The sequence below is a fragment of the Lonchura striata genome, chromosome 6 (assembly GCF_046129695.1).
Source record: "Lonchura striata isolate bLonStr1 chromosome 6, bLonStr1.mat, whole genome shotgun sequence".
Taxonomy (NCBI): domain Eukaryota; kingdom Metazoa; phylum Chordata; class Aves; order Passeriformes; family Estrildidae; genus Lonchura; species Lonchura striata.
Genome location: NC_134608.1, coordinates 54,962,117 through 54,986,380, shown reverse-complemented (window position 1 = coordinate 54,986,380; position 24,264 = coordinate 54,962,117). Strand labels below are relative to the sequence as shown.

General features: G+C 40.3%; 1 protein-coding gene across 1 annotated transcript in view; it reads left to right on the top strand.

The window, feature by feature from the left end:
* Positions 1 to 14,976, top strand: part of ANO1 (anoctamin 1) — a 71,021-nt gene extending 56,045 nt beyond the window's left edge. Inside the window, exons 16-27 of the mRNA XM_077784365.1 lie at positions 1,293 to 1,370; positions 2,522 to 2,596; positions 3,989 to 4,190; positions 4,678 to 4,789; positions 4,956 to 5,013; positions 5,102 to 5,202; positions 5,325 to 5,470; positions 6,569 to 6,721; positions 7,900 to 7,952; positions 9,566 to 9,750; positions 11,369 to 11,474; positions 12,387 to 14,976. Of these exons, the coding sequence (XP_077640491.1) occupies positions 1,293 to 1,370; positions 2,522 to 2,596; positions 3,989 to 4,190; positions 4,678 to 4,789; positions 4,956 to 5,013; positions 5,102 to 5,202; positions 5,325 to 5,470; positions 6,569 to 6,721; positions 7,900 to 7,952; positions 9,566 to 9,750; positions 11,369 to 11,474; positions 12,387 to 12,647 (1,530 nt within the window). The 3' untranslated portion in view covers positions 12,648 to 14,976. The remainder of the gene's footprint in view (positions 1 to 1,292; positions 1,371 to 2,521; positions 2,597 to 3,988; positions 4,191 to 4,677; positions 4,790 to 4,955; positions 5,014 to 5,101; positions 5,203 to 5,324; positions 5,471 to 6,568; positions 6,722 to 7,899; positions 7,953 to 9,565; positions 9,751 to 11,368; positions 11,475 to 12,386) is intronic.
* Positions 14,977 to 24,264: the final 9,288 nt, after the last annotated feature.

Genomic DNA, 24,264 nt, shown 5'->3' with positions numbered 1-24,264 from the left:
AGGAGCACCTGCCTCTTGCCAAGGGATGGTGCAATCCCTACAAGCAGCTTCCCTGCCCTTTCACTGGAGCTGTAATTCCTTTCCTGTCAGCAGCAGAACGATTTGGGAAAGTTCCTTTTCTCCCCTGCACACTGATGCCCCCATCCTACCTGAGGTTATTTCCCCTTCACTGCAAGAAGTGAGCCATTTGTGTGCCGTAATTTTATTGAGAAAAAGTAAAAATTCCAATGTAAAATTTGGCAGAATTTCCTCTCTTGTGTCTGTTGCCAGTGACACCACCCTAAATTGGGATTTTATGACAATCCTGTGAAAATAAAACTGCAATAACATTTACACTCTTTAGGGACAGCACATATAGATGAGTGGTAAAGTAAATTTATACCTAAGTACCACTGGACCCCTCTTAACAGATGCTACAGAGCTGCTGGTGGTGTGGACCCATTAACCTATAGGATGCTGTGTGTAAGTGGTTCATGGGCCATAAGCAAATCAAATACCTTTTTAAATCCCTTGCAGAAGAGAAAAATATTGGGTTGCTGCACTATGATAGGCTGGGTAAATGATTTTGGATACAGACTTTACTGTATTCCACTAACAACCTGTAACTTGCTCTACTTTTGCATATAATCAGAATTCAGGTATTAAATGTGGAATACTAATCAAACAATTAATGAATGGCATCCCTCTAATATTGGAGAATGAAAGTTGAGCAATTAAGAAAGGATTATTTTTTTTTTAACCAGACTATTTATAAGTTTTTGGGCTGTGTTCAATTTGGATGTTACTAATTTGGGAAACATGAGAAAAAGAGTTTTTTCTGAAAGACTTGGTGGTTATCTTTCATTGGGATCTAGTGTGTTAAAGTTCAAATTTGACAGTTGTAACACTTGGAAACCTTCCTAAAAAAAATTATCTAGAGCTAAACCAAAATTGCTTATAGCTTTTTCAAGAGAAGTCTAATTAAAAAGAAAAATTAAAGGAAAAAAAATTGCACATTCTTTACACCTCATAAAATTGAAAGCGGAGCACAATCCTATATTAAAAAGGGAATATCATTTGCAGGATTGCCTGATGTTCCCTAGGATTTGGGGCAAGCATTTCTCTTTTGTTGCTGTTATATTTTATTAACTTAAAGCTGAAACACAAAGCCTTAACCAAGCTAACAGAGCATTCACTTGTGCTAAAGTGCTGTGTCAGTAGAAAATATGGAATTGATTATTGGAATTAATTGAGCAGTGCTTTGTAATGCCACACTTCCCAACCCTTTTCTGTTTCCTTTGACTGCCGATCAGAAGCACCGATATTTTCCAGAAGAGACAGCAAACAAATGGAGACAAAGAGTTAAGAAAGTCATGGCTGGGGTGAAATTGGTTCTTTTAATACAAACTTATGAAGAAACTCAAATTATGAGTAATTATGGAAGACACAAATCAATTTGGTTTTGGCTGTTGAACCTTTGTTTAGTATTCACATTCAGTTCTGGGTTTCTTCCCGTTCCTCGCCTCATTCCTTCAGCACTTTTTGGGACGCTGCTCTATGAGTTGGGAATGGCACTGCTTGGCTAATCTTGAATTTCCCATCCTGGATGTTATGTTTTGCAGAGGAGCATGGGCCATGTGTTGAAAGAGCCGCTTGCACTTCCCTGAGACAACGTGCATGTCATAAAAATAGAATTTGAGCAATATTTTTATGTGCATTACAACGAGTGTGTCATCGTCTGAGATGTTTCTTTTGCTGTTGATTTTCTGGTGTTTCAAAACAATTCCGGGCATCCAAGTTTGTGAAGGACTCCAGAGGACCAATGCTCTTCTAAATGAATATTTTGTAGCCAAAATTCAGGCAGTGGCTGATTGACTTGGTTTAGGGAATTCAGAGAATATACAGAGTTGTTATATCGAAAATAACAAAATGGTTTGGGTTGGAAGGGACCTTAAAGATCCCCTCATTCCAGCCCCCCTTCTATAATTCCTATTACTGTAGTCCATTGAATACTATAGGAATAGCCAGGTAAAATTAAAAATCACTCATATCAAAGGAATTTTAAGTCTTGCCACACACCAAAACTTAATTTTCCCTGTCAACTGAATGTTCACCTTGGAGCTACTTCATAGCATGAATTAATTTAATATTTAAATCTGTATTTCAGTGGAGGCAGTAGTGCAACAGCAGAGCTGCAAATATTAACTGTGGAAGAGGAGAAGAAGGAGGGGGATTTTTGTAGGGAAAGCAAAAGAAAATATCTAACAGCAAGAGAGATCTTACTTCATGGTTTATGACAGCCTATTTGCATGTTTTCTTCAAAAATTACACAGAAAAATCTTGTTTATTTATACTCCCAGTGCAGGCGCTTGACCAGTCTGAACCTGGATAGGGAGTAAACAATTTGCCTGTGTGGAATTGTGACTGTAAACACTGTGTCTGCATCTTCTAACTGGTTGTGGTTTTGCCAGCATTTGCAGAATCACACTCTCCTTATTTATTAAATATACCCTTTTTTTTTCCCCACCAAAAAAAAATTTAGACGGATAAAGAGAAGCTGACATGGAAGGACCGTTTTCCAGCCTATTTAACCAATTTTGTTGGCATCATCTTCATGGTAAGTGTCACCTGGCAAAACCTGAAATTTTTGTTACTGAATCACTGTATGGAAGAGAAATTATAGGAAAATTTATCACTTAGATATAGTTCAAGTTGGCCTTTTTCCAGTGAAAAAATTCAAGCATTTTATTGGTTGATGATCTGAAATCTTTTCAAGAGCTTGAATTTCTACTATGCTATCATTTTCCAATAAAGACGAAAGAATACTAAACTAGAGGAGGGGAAAGTGAGGGCACAGAAATAGAAATTCCCATACCACTGATGGGATGAAGCTAAAAAAGTACAGAGAGCCTCTCAGAAAGTGGTCAGGAAGTAGAGACCAACATCATTTTTATAATCAAAATTTAGGAAATAACTGATGTTGCCAGTTGCAATCATAATAGCAGCGATTTTTAATAAATCATTCAAATTTGGAGCTATACCATCTAACAGGAGAATTGCAAACATAGCACTTAATTCAAGGGAAAGGTAAAATAATGATGAGAACAGCCTTCTTCCATTTGTTGATAAACCATCAGCATTTAATACAAATGTTGACAGAATAAATCAAGTCATGGAACAGATTGGCAGATATATTGAAAAAAGCTTAAACCCTTTCCAAAGGTAAAATTTCCCAGACTAAGTCAATTAATTTGGTTTTTTGGGGTAGGGATTTTGGTTCAGGATTGAGTTTTTTAAATATTTGTATCTTCAGATGACAGAAATGCAATAAATCTCATATGCTCAGCTGAAGAATCGGTACCTTTTGAGATTCATGTTTTAAAATCATTCCTCTATTTAAGCAATGAAAAACTGAGAGAAATTTTATTGTGCCAGGAAGTGTGTTGATTTAATCAGATTTAATTTCAGTTTGTGATTATGAGAGCACAGTGAGCCTGTCTATGGGATTTGAAGGCTGGTGTTTAGAGTGAAGCTGAAATATGCCTATTTGTTTCAAATTTGGGGTTTTTTTGTTTATCACAGAGGAAACACCATGTGTATATGCTGCTGGTGTCAGGGCTGAAAGTGAGCCCACTAATACTTTTCATATTAGTATTTATATTAATTACAATTATTATCTATATTAATTAGTAATATTTAGTATTTTAGAATTTATTTATTAGTAATATGTAGCATATTTTAATGCTGCTAAGCATGGAGTTTACATTTAGGTGCCTTTAAAAAAAATAGCCTTTTGTCTGCAATTGTGGCATCATGGTGCCATTCTTTTTCCTGTGATTTTCAAGTGAAAAAGGGGGCTTCTTTTCCACAGTTCATCAAGGCCTTAATGCAGTATTGGGTGGACTTGGGGTATGGCCCAGAGGTCCCATTTTTAAGGTTATTTCTAAACCCCAAACAAAGTGTTTGAAGGCAAACCTTTGGTAAGGTTTTGGGCGGTTCTTCCTTGCAGGTTGGGCTGACGTTTGCCATTGTGTTCGGGGTGATCATCTACAGGATCTCCACGGCTGCTGCCCTGGCCATCAGCTCCACGCCCTCGGGACGCTCCAGCATCCGCGTCACCGTCACCGCCACCGCCGTCATCATCAACCTGGTGGTCATCATCATCCTGGACGAGGTGTATGGCTGCATCGCCAGATGGCTCACGCAGATTGGTGCGTTGGAACCCTCAGCTTGCCGCAAGGGGTTAAATCAGAGCACCCAGATCACTGGGCTCATGAGCAGAGCCAAGGACAGTCACATTTGTGCCTAAAATTCCACTGTGGAACTTTTTTTCAATTATTATTATTATTATTATTATTATTATTTCTGAGAAATTGTCAGTAACAAAAGGTCCAGAAATCTTTTCAGGTCAAGTTTTTGCACACCTACAAATGATTGTCATGGAGGTCAGATAAGTGTAGAATTAAATTGGAATTGCCATTGTAGTGTGTCTGACTCGTGGGATCCTCAGCAGACTGACCATTGACCTCAGTGCAGCCATACTGCTTTATATATATCAATATATATCATATACATATAAATCCCTTTGTTAAAAAGGTGGCTGATGATGTTCTCCAAAACCCACTTTTATAAGATCTTGAAATGTTTCTAGGTAGGATAATTCCTTAATGTTTCTAATCCATGTCCCATTGGTTCCAGAGGTACCAAAGACCGACAAGAACTTTGAGGAGCGGCTGATTTTCAAGGCTTTCCTGCTGAAATTTGTCAATGCCTACACCCCCATTTTCTACGTGGCTTTTTTCAAAGGCCGGTGAGTGATGGAAGGGCTGTTCAGGGTTTCAGCTTCTTGGAGGCCTTTTCAGGACTGTATATTAAGTGGTCCCACTCAGAGGCATGGAGTATGACATAAATTACCTTAGGAATCAAATATTGAAAGTATAAAATCTGTCTGATGTTTTTAACTCATTGTGCCCTAGATTTGTTGGACGTCCAGGCGACTACGTCTACATTTTCCATTCCTTCCGAATGGAAGAGGTAACTGAATTTCTATCCTGTCTGGGATTATGTTGAATGGATGGGGTAGAGGAGATATTCTGACTGACCTCTCCTCTGTCCACCCCAGTGTGCCCCAGGAGGATGCCTAATGGAATTGTGTATCCAGCTCAGTATTATCATGTTGGGCAAGCAGCTGATCCAGAACAATTTGTTTGAGATTGGCATCCCGTAAGTAGCAGCTTCTGTGATTTCTTATTTTAATTATTGTGCCTGGTAATGTAAAACAACTGAGAAATGAGCACTGAGTGAGCAGAATGCAGCGCTCAGCAAATTGTCTCAATTTCTCTCAGAAAAATGAAGAAGTTTATACGATACTTGAAATTGAAGCGTCGGCGTTCTCTAGATCATGAAGAGCACATGAAGAAAAAGCAGCGCTATGAAGTGGACTATAACCTGGAGCCCTTTGCTGGACTCACCCCTGAGTACATGGAAATGAGTGAGTGAGGTGGAAAGAAGGCATTTGAAACTGTAATTATTGTGACTAATTGGGATGGAGAGCTGAGCTTTTTCAAATGTACATTCAGCAGACAGTGGATATGAGATAACATGTGCAGTCGTGGACTAGAGCGTGTTTCAGCCAATCCTGGCTGCTGGAGGGCTGAATTGTGCTCTCTGTTATTTGCAAGCTCTTACTTTAGAATGATATTTTGGTTATTTTCTTTCAAGTCATGTAACACATCACCGTCAAGTTTCAAATGCAAATCTACTTGAGATTGTGAGGCATATTTTACCATCAGTTGAACCCTTCACTGGAAGTAAGTTAGTTCAGATTTGATTATTTCCACACCAGAGTCTTTTATCTGATATCTGAAAAAAATTTTCTGAGAGCAATGCATGTCTGTTGATCTGGCTGTACTTGAAAGATCACCTAGAATTTTTTTTCAAATAGTATCTTATGTTAACATGAGTGAGACAAATTAGAATATCTGGTGACCTTGATATTCACAGTACATGAAGCAGATGGGAATTCAGTGGTACAAACTGTACAGCCATGCTTCCAGTTCCTAAAAATAAGAAAAGATGCTGTTACTGAGATCAGCATTTGGAAGTAACAGGAGAAAGATGGGCACTGGCAGTCCAGGATGAGCATGACATCCACACAAAAAGCATATATGATCCCAGATTATAAGAAGCAAGGTATTCCTGTCAGGGGCAGGAATCAGCCATGTCCTTTCCAAAGCTTCCAGTGAAGGCAAAAGGCCTGCCAGGTGGAACATGGAAAGCTTAGGTAGAGCCAACACGGTCACTGCCATAATCCCACTCCTTCGGGTGCCTCCTGTGCCAGCTTTGCCCATGGAAGGATTGTTTTAGGAGATTCCCCATCCTTCTGGTTACTATTGCCTTGCCTTTTAGAAGGCCTTTCCATACCCAAATGGAGCAGCCATCATGCAGACTATGCCTGACACACAAAATGGGATTGAGTCTCCCAGAATTCATCACTTTGTCAGAATTTAGGGGCTGGCACTGATGTGGTGATGGGTATATTTGGTAAATACTGACAACAGGCTCTGAAATGTTTTCTTTTTCTTTCCAGTTATCCAGTTTGGGTTTGTGACTTTGTTTGTTGCCTCCTTCCCACTGGCACCTTTGTTCGCTTTATTGAACAACATCATTGAAATCCGTCTGGATGCCAAAAAATTTGTTACTGAGCTGAGGAGACCGGTAGCAGTGAGAGCAAAGGATATAGGTAAGTGGATATTGTTATTGTATCCCTGTTTGTTTATTCCTGGATTGATGGCAGGATATTATTATTATGCTGAGCTACTTTCAATAACAGGAAGATACTTATAGGAAAAGTCAAACCACTCAGCTGTGGCTTACCTGTGAATTGTCATAATTTATTGAGGCTTTACTTTTAAAATAGAAAGACCAAAGCTTTAAATTCAGATTAATATTTCATTAAGTAAATATTATCGCTTTTTAAATCAAAATGATCAGTGCAATAGCAAAATATCTCACATGGTTCTGACATCAACAACCCTTCCTGGTAATGCAGTTTCTGTGCAGAAGCAAAAATTTCTGCATTTAATAACTCTGCACTGGCCTCAGAAATACCTTTGGGAATAAGAGGGGACTCAAAAATCTGTGGATAGATGTATCCCTTTGTCCCTACTCAGCAGGAAGGTTGGAAGGGTGAAAAGTGCAGTGGATGGAGCTGGAGCTGGGCTCTGTGCCTGTGTGGGGACAAGAGCCCAGTCCTACCCTTACAGGGGAACTCACAGGGTGTTTGTAATGAGGGAGCTGCTTCTCCCAAATGCTGGTTAATTATTAATTAAAAGCTCATTAAAATAAAAATAGAAATAAAATAACTGTCTTTGTTACAGAGCCAAGCAGCAAGAGCAGAGAAGTTTATCTGTTATTATACTCTAAGTTCATTCTACTGCAGTACAGGCAGAGTTTTTCCTTGGGCTCATCCTTGTGCCCTAGGACCATCCTAGACTTGAAGAACACATCATGTTTTGCCATGACTTTGCTTTGGGGGTGTTTTGTGGCTCCCTGATTTGATGCTGCAGGTTCAGGTTGCTGGTGGAGATGATTGGGAGGGTAATGTGGATTTTTTTTTTTATTGTGGTGGGAGTTTGATTATTTTTTATTTGTTTCTGTGTTAATTGCAACTCATTGTAGTTCAAGCCCATTCTTCAAAACCTCAAAATAAAAAAAAAAAAAAAAAATAGATGCCAAAACCTAGTTGGGCTCATTTTGCTTACAAGCCATTAAATTAAGTTTTTATAATGTGTTCTTTTTCTATTTAAAATACAGCTAGCTCAGCACAATCATCCATGCTCCTAAATCTGTTAACTGAAGATGTAATTTATCTCATTTTAAGGACTAGAACAGCATTTACATATTTGTCTCCTTCCTCAGGAATCTGGTATAATATCCTCAGAGGTATTGGAAAGCTTGCTGTCATCATAAATGTAAGTAAATCAGCATGAATTAAATTTTAATTCAATAGGCTGGCTTTTCCATTCTGCTCCATTAGTTTTATTTCAGTACAAAAACCTTCAATCAAGTGAAAGTATATGATTGAGAAATTTTTGGAAATACCTGAGGATGAGTTGCTGTGTTTATTTTCAAGCTGTGATAGCAGTAGCAATAATATAAAATAGTAGGGAGTCACTGCTGCTTTTTTCCAGAATGGTTTTGTAAAACAGTTCTCTCCTTCAAACTAATATGATCACAGCTGCTTACTTTTACTCTTTTGAAATACTATCAGTAGCATAAGATGTATTTTTTAATTTCAGTGCTATTTTGGGTAAGGTGAGAACCAGTTCAGCTCCTCAGAGTGCAGAATCCCTCCACTGAAAATCTGCCCTCGAGCTGCGTTGCTCCCACTCAGGGAGCTTGGAAAATCCTGGAAAAAAATGTTTATTTCAACATTTCACAAAAATTTAGCAGGCCTTAATGCATGTACTTCTGCACTATTCTATATGAATACACGTCCACAATGATCATCCTCCCTGCACCCCAGCTGAGGGAAAGATGAAAACAAAGGCCAGCTGAAATTCAATATGCTTGCAGTGCAGCAAAGCAGGGGCTCTGTAGGGCTTATGGCCACATGGCCATGGACTCCCTTGGGGTTCTTTTACATTATCCAGACTTGAAATCCCTTCATTTTGTCCCCAGGGGTCTGTTGTGCTATGGCAAACCCATTCTTTTGGTATGCTGCCTTAGTTTGTCTTTCCATTTCTCCTGCTTTCTTTTGGAACTAATTTCTCTGGTTTTCTCTTTTGTTCTGTGTAGTCTTTCCTCATCAATACCCAGTGTTAGTTTTCCCTCTTTGATCAATGTACTGCTCCTCTTTACCATAAAATAAGTAAAACATTTTGTACTCTTTGTTCCACATATACATGAGATTTATGCCAGAGGCAATGTTTCATAATGATGATAAATTAAGAAGGCTAAAGTCATGAGGAACTCAGCCCAATTGGCTGTCATGCTTTTTCCCCACGATCTTTTCAGAAAATTTTAAATAACTGGATGAAATGCAACTTTTGTGACTATAAAAATAAAACTGGGCTCAGTCTCCTCGTCCTTTTATCCTGATGAAGTTAAGAACCACACACAATTAACATGCTTTTGCAATGCAAAGAGACTTTGAAGAGTCAAATCACAGTGGGTTGTTTGCAGGATGGAAAAGCAGCTGGAAATCAATTAATTGGACCTTGTTCAAGGCAACAGGGAGAAGCTGTGATGGGGACACAGGGAAGCAGAGCTGTGGTAGCTGTCCTGTGGTGCTGGGGGCTACAGTTGCTCCATTTTTGGGGGCCCAGGTTGTCACCCACACAGACACCTCAGCTGGCATGGCACTGCTCCAGGGAATACACTGCACCTCAGGAGACTGGGCAGTGAACAATCCCTTGCTGGTGCAGTGAATGCTCCACTTTCGGGGCCCTCAGTCTCCCCTGAGTGGTGTGAGTAGTTTGGGCAGTAGTTTGGCTCCCCTGAGTGGTGTGAGTAGTTGGTTGAGGATGTGATGAAGTTAAGCTCTGCCTGGGTACCATGCTCACTCTTTACTCTTGTGGCTCAGGCATTTGTGATCTCATTCACATCCGACTTCATTCCACGCCTCGTGTACCTGTACATGTACAGTGAGAATGGCACCATGCATGGCTTCGTCAACCATACACTATCCTCTTTTAATGTCAGCGATTTCCAAGCAGGAACAGCTCCCAACGACCCCCTGGATCTTGGCTACGAGGTTCAGATATGCAGGTACTCTCTTGAATGATCGCTAATGCCAAGTGTTTTCACAGCTGGCTAACAATGTGGCAAATGCTTACATTCCTGGGGCAGATTCTTCATATTTTCAATACCTTTTTAGCACCTTGCTAGCCTTTTCTATCAGATGGATCTGTCACCTTGAACATCTTGCTTGCATATTAAATAATCACAGACCTGAACATGACTTACTGCTTATTTAGAGAAATGGAGATTATTGTTAGTTAAATTCAGTGCTTGTCCATGCAAAAATTTTTATTAACATGGATTCCCTTTTCCAGGAAAGGAGACAAATAGTAATAAACAGCACAATGATGGTTTAAGGGAAGAAAAATACGACACTCTGATGTCATGTCATGATATAATGACCATGACCTCTTTTTTCTTGTTCAGTTCCCAATTCCTGATGAGAATAGTAGCATCCTTATCTGCACTGGAACTTAGAATTTATTTATAGTGTCATCACACAGAAGAAATTTGCATGCCTGTGACAATTCATATCTATTCTTCTCATGTTTAAAGGAAAATTGTGGTTGCCTATCAGCTAAGACATTCTTAGAACCGGGCATCAAATCCAAATCTGACAGTGAAAGCACTTAGACCAACAAAGCTGAAAGGGGACAATGGAGGGAGGAAGAGAGAGAGGAGAGTAAGGAAGGAAGAGATATTCCAGGGGAGAAAGAAACAAAGATGATTTTGATACATGCATAGTAAAAAAATTCACACTAACTGGCCAAGTAAAAAATCTTCCCTTTGAATCATATTATTTTATATTCTTTATGCATTTGAGTAGTGCAAGTTAATATGATCAAATTACCTCTAAACAGAAAATTCACTCAGAGATGAAAGCAAAACCAGCCCAAACTGCATTTGCAGTAGCTTTGCTTGCTTTTACTTTCTTCCGGTTTCCTCCTGCTGCTCTCCGGGCAGAGGTTAAGCAAGGTTGGCAAACATTTTTCAGCACAGAATGGAAGTGTTGGCATTGTGGTCCAAAAGGAAAATGCCAGATTTATTTGCTTTCCATTCCCAGCCTCTGTCTTCTTTCAATCCTATCCTTATCCCAAGGATTTTAAAATAATTTGAAAATGCAGAGCCTTAATTCTTACAAAATATTGACTGGATGCTATGGTTTAGAATTTAATGTATTTTCTTGGTCCCATTTATCAACATATAGATTTTCCATAAGCCATAGATAAGGAAAAATTCTCTTCTCTCCATATGGCAAAATTTAGCTTCAACCTTTTGCTAATCACATGTTAAACACATTCTATGAATCTGAGATCAGTATTTTGTCTTTAAAATCAGCTTGAAAAACATTTGTTGCCTTTTTACCTATGCTTACCAATGCCTTTTTACAGAGCTGTGTAGCTCTCTTTTATGCAAAATTGATATTATATGTAGTAATCAGAGGGTATTAAGATGAATTAAACATTAATATTAAGGCTAACTTGATGACTATGGGAGAGTTTCAGCTGTGTCTTGTTTCCGAGAGGTTAATATAGTGAACTTTTCTTTAGACAGTTCCATTTATTGCTTGACTGTTTGTTAATAACTCCTTCCAGTGCCAACATTTCTGAATTGCACCCCTGATTTACTGAGTCTTGTTTTGCAGGTACAAAGATTATAGAGAACCCCCCTGGTCTGAAAACAAATATGACATTTCAAAGGACTTCTGGGCTGTCCTAGCAGCAAGATTGGCATTTGTGATAGTTTTCCAGGTAGGTGACACTGCATGCATTTGGGAATAAGTTAATGTGCCAAAGAAATATCTTCTTTATCTGTTGTTTCATGGAAAAGCCAAAGAAATTTGCCTATCTTCATCACCCACTTTGTCCCACCCACCCAGGCCCTGGTAAATCCTCAGTGGAAAAATTCATCCCCAGGGATTCCCTGAACTAGTTTGATACAGAACAACTTAATGACCTTAGAGACCAGCAAAGCACAAGGTTGATACTAATTAGATCCCACCAATTTCTCCCAAAGGGCATCAACAATTTCACTGAAGCAGCATAAATTTAATCCAAAATAATTTTTAAAGCTAGCCAAGAAATGAGATTTTCAAAATTTTCCAAGTTTTATTTGTATCTGAATAAGAAGCCAAAATCTTGTAATTTGTCCTTAAAAGACATTATTTAATCACAACAGTGATGCTACTTATTGTGACACAAATGCTTTAAGTCTGCCTTATCTGAATAACTTGTTTCAAAACTTTTATTGGGCTTTTTTTGATTAAAAATTCTCTTTTTGGGAAAGACCACCCATTCCTTGAGTCAAGGTTTTTCAATTAGAAAAATTCAATCAGAATGTATTTTACCAACTTTTACCATTTTTTACCTCTTGTATTTGCTTCTGTCTTCCTGATGTAAATCTCATGAGCCACTCACCAATTGCAAATTCCTTTGGATTTCTAAGTGGCTGCAGTGTCAGGATTGGTGCATAAATCATAGAGGTCTATACCTAATATATTTCTCTTCTTCTAGTACACACAAAATAGTTGAGGGGAATTTGGTCCCATAGTCCAACTCAAATATTGTCCTCTCTTCATTTTTCCTTCCTAAGTGCCCTCTCCTTTCCGTACAGCTACCCTTTAATTTGACCCTGCTGACACTTTCTCACAAATTCATTTTCAGAACTTGGTTATGTTCATGAGTGAATTTGTTGACTGGATTATCCCAGACATTCCCAAGGACATTAGTCAGCAGATTCACAAGGAGAAAGTTCTCATGGTGGAGGTCTTCATGAGGGAAGAGCAAGGGAAGATGCAGATGCTGGAAACCTGGAAAGACAAGGACAAGAGAAAAGGGGAAAACTGTAACAACCACAGCCCCAAGCTCTCGAGGAGCCACAGTGGGAGCTTGTCCTCCTGCCATTCCTATCCCCTGGACGTTTAGGAGAGGAGGGAGCTGAGTCTGTCAGGGCATTCCAGAGACAAAAGCCATGGCGCCAAGGGCAGGACTCCGGTGACGAACACCCCGGTGCACGTTGAAGGATGTGCTGCCATTTCACTCCCATCTTTGTGAGAAATGCCCTTCTTGCAAACATGGAGGACCACGTTATATTTCTGACTATGTTAGGGTTTTGTTTTGTTTTGTTTTTTCTTTTGCACAAGCCGTAATGCAGGGAGTTTTTATATTTCATCCTTAGGTAATGCTATCAATGTTGGTGTGCATTAAGAAATGCAGGTACTTAGGACAATGTTGCTAGGGATATTCTCTGGGAATCTGATCTTAGCCTATCAATTAGTTAATGAAATAAAGGTAAATTTGAAGTCATAATAATAATAATGATAATAATAATAATATTAATTGAACTATTTTTGGAGAGCTGGGTTTGAAGGTCCATGGGGTAACTCGCTAAATGAGATGCAAAATCAGTATTCCCTCGCATTTCATAAAGCAAATCAGACTGACTTGCTTGCCAAGGCTGGGTTTAGCTCTGTGAGCCTGAGCTTTGGAGTCCCAAAGGTGTGGCAGGGACTTGTGGCAGTCTGCTGTGTGCCCCAGACCCTCCCCGGGGCACCGCTGCCTCTGGAAACATCAGCACAGGGATTCTGGGCAGTGCTTTCTTGGCAGCAGCAGCACAATTCCAGAGATCCTCCCAGCAGGTCCATGGTCACAGAAGATTTGTTAAATGCCCTGAGTTAAAGAGCACACAGAGAGCTCTAGTGACTCTCACTGCCCTGCCAAGCACTCGCACGCTGCTGCTGCTGAGGAAATTCCCTTTTCCCCGATGTTTCAGCACATCCCTGTCCCAGCCTGGCTTTTCCCTGTAGCCCTCTGGAGCAGAAGGGAGTGCTTGCACCCCGTGTTTCACAGCCAGCTTTTCCCACAGACTTTCTGCTGTTGGCTGGCACTTCCCAGAGGCTGTGCCAGAGGAGTAAATCCCAAATGCATCCCACTTACTGTCTTCAGTGGAAGCTTTGCCTGCACTGGGCCTACAGGACCAGACCATCAGCTAGTTACAGGAATTTTCTTTTGTCTTAAAATCCTCTGTCTTTTGTACAAAGAGCTTTCCCCTAAAGTGTAAGTCTGAAATCCTTACCATGACTAGCTAAATGCCATCAGTACAGCTCTTTTTAAGCATAATACGTTTTTGTTTTGCTTTGTCAACCTATAAACTGCACTTCCAAATAATATTGGTGCAATTAACCTAATTTCTTTTATTGCTTTGTCTTGTCCATGGCACTTGCATTATAAAATTGAAAAAGAAAATAAAAAGGAAAGATTTCTTTAAAGTCTAACTACTGTATGGTTTGTTACAAAACCAAACTGTTTTCAAGAGGTTAGTTATTTCTTTTTTTCTTTCTTTTTTTTTTCTTTGCCAAACTAATTTAAAGATTAATGCTAGAACTTTAAAAAGAATGCCATATATAGCTTTTGATATATTTATTTGTTTTAAAGTATGTGATAAACTTGATATTTTTCTGTAGTCTGTCCAAAGAAGGTACCAAAAGAGAAATTATGTGGAAGAAAGAAAATGGTATTAACCAAATATTCTTGAAGCTTATTTAAAATATTGATCCAACCAAAGATTTTTATTAATAAAGGGCTTATATTTTGTTAACTCTTGTTTCTGTTGTATTTTGACTTGCAGGAATGTCACTATTTTTAAAATTTGTACCTTATGGTAGCATGTTGCTGTAGGGCCAAATCCTGCCTGATTTATTCCCACATAAATGTAATGCCTGGTTAGTAAGTGTTTACCAGATCAGGCCCACTAACTGCAATAGGACTGGGGAGAAATCAAGCAGAATTCTGTCCACACATTTTGTTGAAAACATGTTCTTCCTCTCATTCCTTGATAGCCCAAAAGATCCAGGAGAAAGCCAAACTGCCTATTCTGAAGAGAAATCTTAGGGATGGTCCTCGAAGGGGATTTAATCTGTAAATACTGACCTAAAAGTGTTCCCAACTTAATACTGACATTCCTGTAAATGGTGGAACTATATCCTGAACACATACTTATCTGAATTTTTCATTATTTGCTGAAATCATGGAATAGTAACAGTTGCTTATACTTTATTTTGTACAGTAAATTGAAATTGAATTTTGTATATAAAAATCTGTATTACTACTTAGATATCTATAAAATTCTTTCATGGAATCATTTTTTAAGAAAAGCAAATATATACTAAATCTGTTTTATTTTGTTGGGTTTTTTCCTTTTTCTTTAAACACTTATTTGAAGTAAGTTATTTGAAATAAACTTTAATATCCAAGAGTTTCTCCGGTGGGACAGGTTCTGTTCCCAACTCTCCTTGTGCTCTGAGTAAACATCTCCCTAAAAATGTCCCAGGTAGGTCTGGTGTTTGAGCTGCTTTAGAGACCCACTTGGAGATGAGTGAATCCCACCTGAAATCCATCTCCAGGAGCACAAAGGGAGTTTTTGACTGCAGAATGGCTCCACTGTGGCTGTCACATTTCCACTGCCCCGAGGGAGCTGTCCAAGCAAAGTTGGCCTCAAAACCTCACCTGCTGATTGCAATATTTTCTCCCTCTCCCATTTAACTGTCATGTGAGGAGGCAAAGCACGAGGCTTCACACCAGCCTTCCTTTCTTTGATGGAAAATATTCATGCTCCCAGTCAGGAAATTTAGCTTAGAAGGTGAGAATTGTATCCTGAGAGAATGGATATGGACAACACAAGCAGGTAAACCACAGTCTAGCTGTTAACTGTGTGGGATTGTCAGTTATTAAAGACGGAATAGTACATATAAGCTCAGTAGATGTAAGATAATGCCATTCAGAAAACCACTTCCACTCTGGTTGTGGTATTTTTCCTGAAGGTTTTTCATATTTGGGATGCAAAAAAAAAAGTTTGCTTTTAACAATAGCAAATTTGAGGCAGGATTGTGCTAGAAAGGATTTACTGGAATAGAGGGGGGAAAAAAAGAAACATAAAATAGGGAAGCAGGAATCTGGAAGTGATCAAAGAATACCTGCACATGCCTTGATGTGACGCACAGTGACCAGGTTTAATGAAAGATAGATAGCAAACCAAATATTTAATTTGTGCAAGTACAAAGCTGAATTCAGTGTTGGGTATGACACCATGTCCATTACATGCAGTCAGCCTGTTCTTGGCATGCTTCTGCCCCAAAACCATAAGCACAAAACCATTTCCCAGCCTGGATTTGATCAAAGAAAAACAAGTCTCAAACCCAACACCTTAATGTATTGAAGAGATAGGTCATGGCATCCATGTGCTTGGTCCAAGAGAAAATGCAGACCTTGGAGAAGATTCCTGCTGGAAATGGCTTCAGGGGACATTTCTGAACTATTGCTGAATCACTGTTTGCTGTGCGAGGTTGGTAGCAAAAACACAATGTCTGTCAGTGCATCCAAGGAGGAGGAAGCTGTTCTCACCCCAAGTGCTGCCAGTGTGAGTCTGAATCTCCTGGATTTCCATGTCATTGTGTTTCCAGGATACTGTCCTACAAATATTTTGCAGTCTTAAATAGCTTAAGGGTGAATAAGTCTCACATCAAGGCACAGACACATTTCTATTTTTAACCCCCCTATGCTCTCTGGTCCTGAGCTGTTAATGATCTTTTTGGCTGTTGTGATTTCCAATAAGCAATAATAATTTACTTTTCATCCTGATTCCTCCGGAGTCTGACCTCTCCCAGAGCTCTGTACATCACTTGAGTGCATTTGTATTTTCCTATGAAGTTTTCAGAGTAAACAAGTTCTCTTCCTCTTTCCACTGAAAAAACCCCGTCTTAAAATTTATATGAATTCCATTCAAACTCTGGTTCAATTCTTTGCACATTTGAGCACTATTTATTCCATAACCAAACACAACATGCCATTTTTAGTATAGCAGAGAAAACCCTTTTTTTAACCTTCTTTTTTTAGGCCAACAGGCCTTTCTGAAGAAAAAACTAACTATGAATGTGGCTTCTTTTGAATTTTAACTCTATCCTTAATTTTTATGGCTATGTGGGCCACCTGGAGCCAAAGAAAATATTTCCATTGATTCCCTTCAGTGTGCTTTGCATGAGGTTCAGTAGTACTCATTGAGTGATTGGTTTCACTTTGGATAAAATAAAAACTCCTGACAGTTTTTGTAGGTTACTTTTCTAACCTTCAGTGTCAGTTAAAGCTAAAATAAATCAATGCAGATGCATTGTGAGAGCAGAAAAGAGTTGGGTGCACCATTGAGCTGGTTACCATGAGGCAAAGGCCTTGGAAAATCCAAAAGATTAAAGATTTTGAGGTCATAGCTTTCATCTGGCTTAGTATCATCTCTGGAAAAAAAATTCATGCCAAAACAGGAAATATTTCATACAAAACCAGGAATTGTATCTGTTCAAATGACCATGAGAAACAAGAATCAAAATACAAAATATTTAGCAGAGTATTTGTGCTGAACAAGCTTAAGTGTAACAAAGTCCATTTTTCAGAGCGAGAGGCATGTGGTTAAGCAATTTGTAAGAGAAGAAAAGGTTATTCCCTATTTTTACTTCTAAATGGGAAAATAGTTGTTATCTTCTCCAGCTGAACTATGAGAAGGAGCTAAGGAAAAGGTGCAAAGTAGGGAAGGGAGGAAGAAAAGGCTTTTGCCAGCCGTTCTCAGACCCAGGTTAGCTGACAGGAACAGAGTGGATTTTTCTGAAAAGAGGATTGATTGCCCTTGCAGGTGGGTGATGGGGCAGCCTTTGCCAGTGTTCCCATCCCAACCATGCCAAGCCAGGCAATGCCGTGGGTCTCGTGTGGAGATGGAAGCTGCAAAGTTTTGGTCCTGTGGGAGGAATGGAGCTTGTGAGCCTAGAATTCCCATCTGTCCTGGCAGCAGTGTGTAATCACAGGAACAGCTCACATTTCTCAACATTTTAATCTCTGAAATACATCTCCAGGTAAAGAAGGGAGGTAATTGCAAGAAATTAGCCAGCAAGTGGGGAAGCAATAAATCCTAGCAGGCCAATCTGCTCTGGGTTTACTGCAAGAGGTGGTGTCTGTGCCCTGTGTGTCTGCAGACTGGTGGGTTCTGACTCCTGAAACTGTTTAGGCATTTTGGTCTCCTCAGGCGCTGCTGGGAGTGGAAAAGGGGAGTTGTGAGCAGGGAAGGAACGGTGAAACTCCTGCGAGCAAATCAGCATGAACTTCAGCTCCATCTTCATCTTGTTTTCAAAGAGAGAAAGAAGTAAAAGTGAAAGGCAGTTCTGAACTTCTATTGAACTTCTTCCCTTTTGCCTCTCTGCCTTTGGCTTCTGAAACCAAGTTTCTCCACCTCTTTATGAGGCTTGCCATTTAGAGCTGCTGAACTAAGCCTCTGGGGCTTCTTGGGAATAAGAAGGGGCAACTAATTAATCACTGCCCGGTTTAGGTGCTTGGCAAAGATGCAGTACAGGCTCCCTTTCAAAAGATTCACTCCAAAACTGGTGAAGAACAGCAAAGTATGGTTAGATGTGTATTTGAGTGATCAGAGAGAGTGAGTTTGGGGCTGACCCTATGCTACAAATAATTTAATTTTGGTTACATCTACACAAGGGGAAAAAAGAGAAAACTCACTCTGTGGCTTTTCTGGTACCAAGCTGTGGCATTTGCAACTTCCTCACTTCTTCTGAAGTATACAGACAGTAAGGAAAACAAATAAATGCTATATATTGTATTAGATTAATCCACCCTTCTCTCAGGAAGTCACGCTCCCTTCCTGACTTTTCATCTCTGGGAACAAATGCAACAAGTTTCCCACATGTTTGTGTATGAAAATGGACTCCAAATTGTGGTTTAGGACTAGCTGGTATCTGGTTCTGACCACAGCACTGTGGACTAGCTCAAATTACAGCGTTTCTTCAGAAAGCAGAAAACAATACTTCCTCCCCAAAGAATCAAGGGAGACGGATGATGAAACCAGATTTACTTTCTTATTTATTATATCTAAATTCCTGTGAGTAATTCACCCAGTCATATCCTGTATCACTTAGTGGCCACATAAAACTATTCATCTTTTAAAAGGAAATAACTGGATAATAACTGCACTGTGTTTGAGCAGACGAGGCACTCCCTCTCTAATAGGAATTGAGTACAAAACTTGCACCTTCCAAACGCCAGGACAGTGACTCAGATGGAAAATACTGCATTGGCATGTTCTGAAAAGAATGAAAATCACAGATATCTAAGGCAATGTAACAATGGGGATTGTTTCTAGGAAATAATCCCCACCTCTTGAGTTGTCATTATCTCCAGTCACAGCAGTGAGTTCACAATACCTGAGTTTAACTCAAAAATCAAGTAAGTGTGACCAGGGTCACCCATTTTTATTTATTAAAGCAAAATTTCAGTACCTCTGAGAGACATTTAGGTATTTTCTGGTCTTTAAAGAGGCCACTCTGCAGGCTGAATGCAGGGGCAGGGTTGGGGAAAAGTTTTCATTTTTCACCAGGTCCAAAGCAGAATATGTTGGTGCAGAAGAGATAAGAGCTGAATATTCACAGATATTAAAAAAAAAAAAAATTCCTGCTGCCATTATTTCAACTGCAATGCTCTGCAGCAGGCAATGGAGTGCTGCTCCTCAGTAAGGAAAGGGTAAGAAAACCTTTCCTTGAGTGGGAGGATGAAGTCCTGTGGTACAGAACTAATTACATGCTCCTAAGAAATACTCTGAGGTGGTGCAAAATGGATCAATTTTCTGCAAAATAATTATTTTTATAATCCTTACCTTTATTTTATAGCTGCTCAGAATATTTTATTTTCTCATACAGAGAAAAAGATGGGGAATTAAGAAAAACACCTAAATTTACAGAAAATAAATGTTATTGTGGTAAGTATTTACCTTTCCATGGCTTTATCTGGTTTAGGAACTGGCAATACGGCAGCTCAGGAAAATAAAGAAAAAATTGTACACACTCTGCAGAAATGAATTAGTATTAGCTTCCAAGCCTGGCAATCAGAGCTGCTGGATTATTTCCCTGCATGAATAGCAACTTCCAGCTTGGATTTTAATTTGCCTTGCTTTGCCCTCAACCAGTCACAGAGCAGGAACTGAACTGAATAGAAATAGAGAGGGCCCCAAAAGAGATCTAATGATAATTCACTGTTATTCAGGGATGTTTTGTCATTTCACAATGACATTCCTCTACAAACAACCCTTGTTCTCTCTCTTCTCTGTTCTTTTGTTCTTCCAAGTGCAAAATTGATGTTGCAGTGTTTAAGTAATAAATATGGTTTAGAGGAATGAGATGTGTTGGGCTAATATATATACACAGCTTTATTGACATGTGAGATGTTTATTTGAATGATTTCATACTTCCATGGTATGATGAAAATTCACTACAAAAATAGGTAAAAAGTCAAGTCAGAGGTTTTTAGCTGGAGCAAATAAACAAAAATCTACGATTTACCCTTCCCCTAAAGTTAAACTAACTTCTTCTGCCAACAATAACAGAACTGTATCAACAGAATTATATCAACACTTCTGCTGTTTCAATATTAAGTTCAAGCATCTGTTAACAACTTACTGCTTGTTGTTGTTGTTACTTGGCCAGATCTTTTATCTGTTTACAACCTAGTCATGCCAGAGTTCACTCTCTTTTCAGTACTTATTTACTTTTCCCACACTCTGCTTCTAATTTTCTCTCTCAACCCACAATAATTTGACATTTCTTATGGGCCCTTTTGTCAAGGGACAGTTTTCTCCTAAGATCCTCATTCTCTTCACAAATGAATTTCCTTACCAGAGCACTTCTTTCTAGACTGGATGTTATAGCAACAGAGGGGTGATAGCTGGCAAAATAAACACGTACAGATCCATTCATTCACAAAAGAAAATACAGAAACTGTCTTCTCTTTGCTGAAAATGTTCATTGTAGGGTTTTGAAAAAAAATGGGTGAGAGGCATTGGATAAGTACATTAAGAGATTTTATGGAATCGGTTTATTCAGCGTAGGAGTAAAAAAGCAAGCAAGCAAATTAAAAACCTCCTGCAGCCCAATTCTGCTAGTAGGGAGAGGGTTGCTTTTTTATGCAAAATCTCCCCTTATCTTGAAGACAGCAAAGAAAAAAGATGCCATTAATTCCCTTGGAAGACAAGAGTAGGTATATTAAAAGAAGTGTACCTGGGCCTCAAAAGAGAAACAGTTCCTCAGCACTGTCTGTGCCAAGGTGCTTGCCCAACCTGTCTCTCAGAACTGTCAGGATAAGGATTTTAAATCCCCCCTGGGATATGTGCTATTGGATTGCATGGGAAATTAAAGAAATTAGCAAAGTGGCTTCACTTAAAAACACAGCAGCTCCTAAACACTCCAGTTTCTCTGGACCAGCAGAATGTCGCCTGCCTTGGCTGGAGATAATGAAGGATCTTCCCGAGTTTCCACACAAACACACCTCAGTCGTCCATAGCTCAGGACAGCCCCACACTTGGCAATTTTTGCAGTCCCCAAATGCGTGTTTTTGCCCGAGTGTCCCGGTGACTGACACCTCCCCGAGGGCTCTGCTGAAATGAATCTTTTCACGCTCTCTGCCCGGCTCCTCCAGCAAGGACCGTGAAGTCAAAGCTAAGTCTGAAGCACTCCCAGGCTTCGAGCTCCCTCTGCAGTATCTTGCGAGGACTCATTTTGTCTCGAGAAACCTGAGGATTATTTGGTTAGGAACCAGATCGTTCACAGCACTTAAATTTCTGGGAAGCTTCCACTGAAATCAGAGCTACCCAATAAATAATTTCTATAAAGTTTTATTCTGACACAGAAGTGCTTACAATCTGTTAGGCACACCTAATACTTTCTTTGCCAAAGCCCCATAAACTGCTTGCAAAGGAAATCACTGGAATAAAGCAATTTATTGTTTGGGGTATTTTCATCGGTGAATGCATCCAAGTCAGACTCAGATAGAATAAAAGACCCTGCTTAAGCACTCTGCCTTCTGATAGGAGTGAATTTAAAAGAATTTAAGTCTTAATTAAACACTGATTTGTGTCTTTCAGTTTCACATTTGTTACTAATTTAGACACCTTTGGAATTACATAAATGTGCAGTGTCACTTTCACACTCCTCGTACCTCAGTGCTGAATCTGGCCATCAGGTTTGTATGAACTGATTAAAATCTCAGTTGATGTTGTTTTCAATTGCATGTCAGGGCATAGAGAATAAAGGTATAAATTGAGCTGATTTGGACTTCTCTCATGTATATTTGTCTCTGAATTAGTTGGCTGCCATCACCAACCACCATGTGATTTGATCCCTGCTGTTTTGTAGAGTCGCCTTCGCTGGCAAAATTAAAAAGAAATTTTATTTAACTGGATTTTATACTTCTTATACTATTACAAGGGTTACTCCTGCTTCATTGATGCACACACAGCAAGTATATTTCTCCTATGCTACTCTTTTTGTTAATGTCTCTCCTTGAGTTTAAAGTATATTCAGGGCTGCAAAAAAAATATACTTCTTAAATCAGGCACATCTTGTCCCAGCTCAGATTCACAGTGGCAAATCCTCTCACTCTTTGCTTTACCATGAGACCCTGTAACAAGTTAATTCCCTCCAGTTTGCAGCATTTAGGGAATAAGCAAAAATATCTAGTGGGTTGATTTAAGGAGGGCTTGTGCCTGTGGGAGTTTTAGAAATGTTTTGGGGGTTGGTCTTCATGTTGGAATGTGAGAGTGGAGACAGAGATGAGAAAGATGATAGGGTTTAAGTCCATTTATCAGTCAGAAACCTTTCTGTGATGAGAGAACATAGGTATGTGAGTGTGTTGTAAGAATAATAAATTAAAGTATGCTGGAAACAACTTACAAACAGGGTAACTTGAGGAATCAACACGCCAGTGCTCATGGAAGGAACAAGGAAATCTCTGAACTATCTACATGTGCTGAGAAGAAAAGCCAAAAGGCACCTACAAAACAATGGGATGAACTTGATTTTTCCCATTTAAGAAAAGTTCACGATCTTCCACCTTGTGTAAGAGTCGCCTCTAAAATACAGGGATTTAACATTTGCCCTATTTCTTGCCTTTTAAAGGTCAGGAGGTACTTTGTGTCCCAATTAATCTTTGTGAGGAACAAAGGCCAGGCTGCACACCCTGTACTTCCAGGGAAAGGCTGAGGGTCTCTAGGGGCAGCGGGGGCCACACAGAGAGGGCAGAGCCTGCTTTCCTGGGCAGCTGTCAGGCAGGGAAGCCATGGGAATGGCATCTCTTTGGGAGCAGGGCTCTGTTGGGGCCTTTCTAGCTCTTGGTGGAGAAAGCCATTTATAGGGTCATAGAACCATGGAACAATCAAGGTTGGAAAAGACCTCTAAGATCATTGAGTCCATTAACCCAGCACTGCCAAGTCTACCACCATGTCTGAAAGCACCACATCTGTATGTCTTCTAAATCCCTCCGAGGATGGTGACTCCACCACTTCCCCATGGCAGCCTGTTCCAATGCCTGTTCAACCTTTCAGTGAAGAAATGTCTCCTAATATCCCACCTAAACCTCCTGTGATGATTTTCCTCTTATCCAGCCCCTTTTCCTTGGGAAAAAAGACCAAACCTCTCCTGTCTCCATGCTTGTCTCAGTGAGCTGTGGCAAGCCAGAAGGTGCCCCCTGAGACTCCTCATCCCCAGGCTGAACCTTTCATCCTTGTGCTGCTTTTCTTTTTACCTTTTGAAAAAAACACCACAGAGATTAACCCTTATCGGGGTAGGTGCTCACAAGAAGTCCAATGATTTAATATTAAACAGGAAATCTACAGTTCCCTGACTTCGGGCTTAGACTGGTGAAGTCACACCTTGAGTCTTGTGTCCTGGTCTGGGTTCCTTGATTCAGGAAGGCCATTGAGGGACTAGAGCATGTCCAGGAAAGGGAATGGAGCTGGGGAAGGGTCTGGAGTACCAGGAGAGGCTGAGGGAGCTGGGAAAGGGGCTCAGCCTGGAGAAAAGGAGGCTTGGGGGGGACCTTCTGTCTCTGTCTCTGCACAATTCCCTGACAGGAGGGGGCAGACAGGGAAGGTCAGGCTCTGCTTCCAGGGAACAAGTGACAGGACAAGAAGACAAAGTCTAAGCCGCACCAGGAGAGGTTTAGGTTGGATATTAGGAAGAATTCCTTTGCAGAAAGGATGATCAGACATTGGAATGGCCTGCCCAGAGAGGTGATGGAGTCACTGTCTCTGAAAGTGTTTAACAAAAGACTGGATGTGGGTCTGGTTGACATGGTGGTGTTTAGTCAAATATTGGACTCGATAAGCTCCGACGTCTTTGCCAAGCGAAGTGATTCCGTGATTCATTGATTCAGTGGCTCTGCGACTCTGCGACCTGACCACAGCTGAGGCGCCGAGGCACCGGGGCTCCTCCTGCAGCAGGACACCGGCCGCGCCGAGCTCGGCTCCACGCTCTGCACTCAGCAGCACCAAAGAAGCTGGTTCGCCTCGGGAGGGGCTCGGTGCAGAGCCTCCCCAGCCCCCGGTCAGGCGGCGGCGGGGGAACGAACCCCGCCCCTCACGGCCGGCGGCGGGGGAACGAACCCCGCCCCTCACGGCCGGCGGCGGGGGAACGAACCCCGCCCCTCACGGCCGGCGGCGCGGCCGCCATCT